The sequence below is a fragment of the Carlito syrichta genome, unplaced genomic scaffold, assembly GCF_000164805.1.
Source record: "Carlito syrichta isolate Samal-C Ts95f unplaced genomic scaffold, Tarsius_syrichta-2.0.1 Scaffold288416, whole genome shotgun sequence".
NCBI classification, from domain to species: Eukaryota; Metazoa; Chordata; class Mammalia; order Primates; family Tarsiidae; genus Carlito; species Carlito syrichta.
Window position 1 is genome coordinate 123,350 of NW_007232512.1, and position 5,530 is coordinate 128,879.

General features: G+C 53.1%; 1 protein-coding gene across 1 annotated transcript; it reads right to left on the reverse strand.

Moving 5' to 3' along the window:
- Positions 1-2,586: 2,586 nt before the first annotated feature.
- LOC103255795 (sulfotransferase 1A1-like) lies at positions 2,587-5,147 on the reverse strand. The gene is made up of 7 exons (XM_008053748.1): positions 5,000-5,147; positions 4,771-4,896; positions 4,584-4,681; positions 3,662-3,785; positions 3,481-3,575; positions 2,815-2,995; positions 2,587-2,693 (listed from the first exon to the last, which is right to left on the reverse strand). Exons 1-7 carry the CDS (start codon positions 5,145-5,147, stop codon positions 2,587-2,589), a joined length of 879 nt encoding a protein of 292 aa, XP_008051939.1.
- Between the last annotated feature and the right edge of the window lie 383 nt (positions 5,148-5,530).

Here is a 5,530-nt window from a genome sequence, read left to right on the forward strand (position 1 = left end):
AGAAAACCCAGACTCCAGAGCAGTGGATGGACCCCTGAGCAGCAGAAATGAAGAACTGTGTCGTGCACAATCATTACATTGTAAGTCAGGACCAGCTTCTGTGTTGGTGTGTTGTGTATGAGAGGGTGAGGGGAGCACTAGGGCTGAGTCTAGGACTTGCCGTCCCAGCAAACCCAGAGTGGGAAGATTCCTCACTCATCTGAGTGTAGTCATGCTGCCATTATGGTTTGGTTTGAAATCAGGGGGGTGTGTTCAGCTGTGCCTGAGGTGGTCAGGGTGCCACATCTGATCTTTTTTTGAACTTTTTATTGGATTATAACATGTGTTAAAAGAAAGGTACACATAAGTATTCAGCAAAATGAAATTTTCCCAAATTGAACACTTCCGTAACCAGCACCCAGAATGAGAAACAATATGAACAGACACTCAGAAGTCATCCTGTGTCCCTTTCTAGTTCCTTCCCCAGGAGTATCCACTGTCCTGATGTCTTGCCAGTCTGTTTAGCCAGCAGTCCCAGGACATTTAGCAGAAGGGACTGGGCTCGTGCTGGGCCCTTGGTACTCAATGGGGAGGTTGGGTCTCCCAGCAGGGCTCCTCTAGCAGCACAGAGCCTCAGGGGGTTCCTTCTACTTCACAGTGGCCAGGACTTCAGCCTGTACAATGACTCGGGACCAAGCACAAAGAGGTGTTGATGACCCTGCACCTGTGGATGGGGAAGCCTGGGACAAGTGAGGGCATCAGCTGCAAGGTAGGGGCTGGTGTTCAGGTGCTGGGACTTACGCTTTGTTCCACTTACAGGCTGCACCGCCTGGTGAGGCCATTCTAGCCTCAGGGGACTGTGTGGCCAAACTTGGAGACAAGGGGGCAGCCCTGATGGTAGAGTCTGTGGATGGGGACAAGTAGTGTATCCTGGCCGAGGTGGCCGATTACAGCCACGCCACTGACAAGTGAGTGCCCACCAGCCCAATGGTGTCCCCTTGTCACAACTACTTAGCCACTGCTTTGTTGCCTAACTGCAAATTGGGAGAAAAGCTCTCCAGGGGAAGCTATGGGGTGAGGCATGTGAAGGGAGCATCTGGCTTTCAGCTCTTCCTCTCTCCCTGACTAAGACTGTCCTCTCGCTGCATTTTCCTTTTGATCGTCTGCAGTTATGAGATAGATGACATGGATGAAGAAGGCGAAGAGAAAGTGGCAGGGAAAGCCTGGGAGGCAGCCCAACTGCTGGGAAGGGGTCTATCCCCTGGCCATGGGTTGACATGAGCCCTTCTCACCCCAGGAGACGCAACCTGAGCTGGCGGAAGATCAACCCATCGCCCCAGTGGAAGGCCAACCCTAGACAAACCCTGAGGCCTTATTCCAGAAGGAGAAGCTCTTGCTTGTCCTGTATCCCCAGACTACCTGCTTCTGCCATGCTCTGATCCATGCACCCCCCACAACAGGTAAGGCCACCTCCACAGGAGAAGATGTTCCTGACACTAGAACCAGCCTGCCCAGGCCAGTCAGGGGGTCATCTTCCCACTTCCTCCCGCTTTCTCTTCATCTCCAGCCTCTGAGCTGAAGGGACCTGGAAGCTGCCCTCTCTCTTCTGCTTTCCCGAGTTTGTTCTGTCAGTCCCTCCAGCCCTGCCAATCAGCCTCCACCCTCTCCTTGCCAGCTCTGGGATCCCTAGCCAAGCCCCACGTGGGCCTACCATTCTTCCAGTCTCACCTCACTTCTGCATTTAGAGGAGATCCAGCCTCAAGGTAAGAGGCTCATGCTCCTAATGACTGTTACTGTGGATGCACGTTGCCTGAGGACAGGATCCCTGCTTATCACCCTCTGTGTGGTCTTTAACCCCCTTAACATGGCGGCCACAAGCAGCACTAAGCCTTTCAGTTATGGCCCAACTGTATAGCGAGTGAGTCTACCTTCTCCGTGTTCTTAATCCCCTATCCTTGGCCTCTGTTGCTAAGAGCTCTGGTGCGCAGGGACTGAGGCCAAGATATATTGACTCAAGTGAGAGATGAAGACAGTAGCATTTGCCAGCCCACGGCCCCGAGGCCCTGTCATTCTAGGGCAGTGCAGGGAGAGGACAGGCTGGCCTGGCCTTGGCTTCTCTGACCAGCCCCTCCTGTCTGCTCTGCTGTAGCCCCAGGATAACTACTTAGTCCTGTGTGAGGACACATCCTATGCAGATGGCTCTTCCCTTTCCCTCAACGTGGCCCAGAGGTATGTGGTGGCTTGTTAGGAGCCCAAGAAAAAGTGAAGTCGCTGACAGACTGGACATCTCCACCCCCCTCAGGGGTGGTAACAAAGGAAGTTCTGTGATTCAGTAAACACACATCCCATCGCCCACTTCTCCTGGGTTGTACTTCGGCAGATCCTCTTACCCTACCCCAGACAGTGCAAGTTGGGGTGCTGGAGTCTGGGGAGAGGGTGATGGCCTTATTTGGTACAGTGATAATTTACTCAGTCACCTCGGTTTTTCTCTTGGCTTCCAATAGAGGGTTGGTGTTGAACACAACTCACATTTTATTCTTAAGCCCATGGGGCAGGCCTGTTACCCACATTCCCTTTGGAGGGGTCCCCAGGGAACACCCCCCTCTGCTATGAGCGAAAGGTGAGGTGGCAGCCTGCCATCTTCTCAGCATAGTTGGCATCAAAACGCTCATTCTGGGCCACACTGAAAGTGGTTTTACAGTCTCCAATGATATCTTGGGGAGAGGGAGGGAGCAAGGCTGTGGTTGGACTGCAGAAGATGCCCTGAGTGACTGAAGGGGAGTTCGGGGCACTGCTCCCACCCTCCTCAAACCCCTGTGCTAGTGAGGCACCCACCTTTTCTCATGAAAGGAGAGATACTGTGGTCCATGAATGTGATGGGGACGGTGCTGTAGTTACACACGGAATTCTTCTCCATCTCCTCGAACAAAGTGTGCTGGACGATGTGGCCCACAGTTTCCTCTGGCAGGCAAGGCCCCACAAACTCCAAGACCTTCAGAATCTCCCTTTTGGGGTTCTGAAACAGCAGAAGGCTCTTCAGTAGTGGTTAGGATTGCTCAAGAGGTAAACAAAAACCTCAAAAAGGATCTGCCCACTTCCACTAGGAACCTCAAGGCCAGGTCTTTGACTCTGGTCCTTTTTTCCTGGAGCAAAATTAATTGCTGTCTGCCCTGCAGTTTGTAATAATCAGTATTTGGTTCCTAATAGTATGACAGTCTTCCATGACTGGGGATTCAGGGCTTCACACACCCTTTGGCACCGATGAGCAATAATAGTAAACTGCTGTCATTTACCACAGGTTGCTCTCTCAGGTGCTAGGAGATATGAGCTGTGCATCGATGTGGTATCGTAGCTGAGGGTCCCAGGCCAGGAACGCTGGATGGGGAATCCAGGCCTGGTGTGGTGGCTGCCCCAGGGGAGGGGTCTAAGAGGCTCCTCAGGGCCTGAGAGTTACTGCCTCCCAGGTGTGACTTGGAGGGAAGCAGTAACAGATGGCCTCACCTCCTTCATGTCCTTATAGAAGAGGTAGAGGACAGGGTGGGTGCGACTCAGCTCCCGCCACTCCCGCACATGCTGGAACCAGGATCCATAGGACACTGCAGAAAGGACACAGGGTAGGTCATCATTTTAGCGAGCTGCTCCTTGGCTCCAGCCCCCCTTCTCCTTCCACTGTCAGCCACACCTTCTCCAGCCATGAACTTCTCCAGGAAGCTGTCCCAGGTGCCAGGCTCAGGGTATAACTTGGCCATACGGTAGAAATGGTAGTAGGAGACGGCCACATCCTTGGCATTGCGGGCAACATAAGACTACCTGCAGGGGCCGAGGAACCCCAGCCCCAGCACCATCACCACACAGCACGTCTGACACCAGTTTTGCTTTTGGTTTCGCAAAGTGGGAATTGGCTTAGAAGCGGGCTTGCTTGAGATCTCATGGAAAAATTATGAGTGGAATGGGGTCTGAACACTGCTCTGATGGCAAAGTCCTGGCTTGTCCCTGGAACCATGTTTTATTCTAATTTAACATCCATTCATGCCAAAATGCCCACATTTAGAGCAAGGCATGCCGCATTCCTACCAGCCACCTCCCTCCATGGACCTATGGGCACCCAGACTCTGCCTTTTTCAGGTATGAAGAGTCTCACTTCCCTGTAGTGTGACCCTCACCAGAGCAAGAGGCAGGTGGTCTCTCACATTAAAGTAAGATAAGGCTCTAGCTGGGCCCGTGGCTCCTGTCAGTAATTCCAGCACTTCAGGAGGTGCAGGTGAGAGGACTGCCTGAGTACAGGGTTTCGAGACCAGGTGGGCTACTTGGTGAGACCTCGTCTCTACAATAAATTAAAAATTAGCTGACTGTGGTGGCGCGTGCTTGTGGTTCCAGAAACTCGGAAGGCTGAGGTGAGAGGATCATCTGAGCCCTGTGGGTTGAAGCTACAGTGGCTAAGAGCATGCGACTGAACTCCAGCCTAGGCATCAGAGTGAAACTCTAACAAAAAAAAAAGAGAGAGTAAGAGACAAGGATCAGGGAAGTGAGGCTCCTTACCAGAAAAACAGGCCCAAACCTGGAATGGCCCAGGAGCCTCCTTCCTGGCTTCCCTTGCTACTCACCTTGACCTTCTGTTCCAACACAGTCTGAGGCAGCAGGGCCAGCGGCAAGTGTGTCTTGATGAGACGTGGGGCCGGTATATCTTGCAGAATCTCCACACCTGACCCATAGGTTGGGAAAGGTCTAGTGAGCTAGAGTCCCAGTCCCGTCTCCCTCTCCTCCTCTTGCCCCCAGCACACTGCCACACACCTGAGGGAGCCCCTGGGATAGGGAACTCAAGGAACGGCACCCGAGTGAAGATGGGGGCCCTGTTGCACTTCTCTAGGTCGCCGCCCTGGTAGATCATGTCCAGTATGTGGCTGATCCAAGTGGTGCCTGTGGCGGGAGGGAGGAAGATGAGAGGTGACCAGGGCTGAGGGCACCACTGTGGGCAAAGGTGAGGACTGCAACCCAGGAGGGGATGGGTGGTCCTGCTTACCTGACTTTGGGTAGGTGCTGATCAGCAGGTCATCAGGCCGGGCCTTGAAGCTCTCCAGCGACCCCAGCCCCTTTGCAATGTACTTCATGAATGGGATCCCCTTCACATACTCCAGTGGAGGTCGGGAGGTGTCCTGGTCCATCACCATGCTGCTGCTGCGTCAGGGTCCAGAGTCGGCCTGCTTCCCTTAATACCATCACGACAATTTGCTGAATTCTTGCTTTACGATAAGGACCTTGAGGTGTAGGGCAATTGAGCAACCTGCCCAAGTTCACCAAGCTAGTAAGTGGTGGAGCTGGGATTCAAAACTGAATCTAACCCTAGTGCAGTGGTTCCTAATTCTGGTTGTCCCTTTAATTTACCTGCAGTGCTTTTCCTTTTGTGTCAGAGTCCCTGTCACCCAGGCTGGAGCTCAGTGGCACGTTCAGGTTCAGTCTCAACCTCCTGCGCTCAGGCGAATTTTCCACCAAAACCTTCCCTGTAGCTGGAACCACAGGCGCATGCCACCATACCCGGCTAATTTTTAAAATT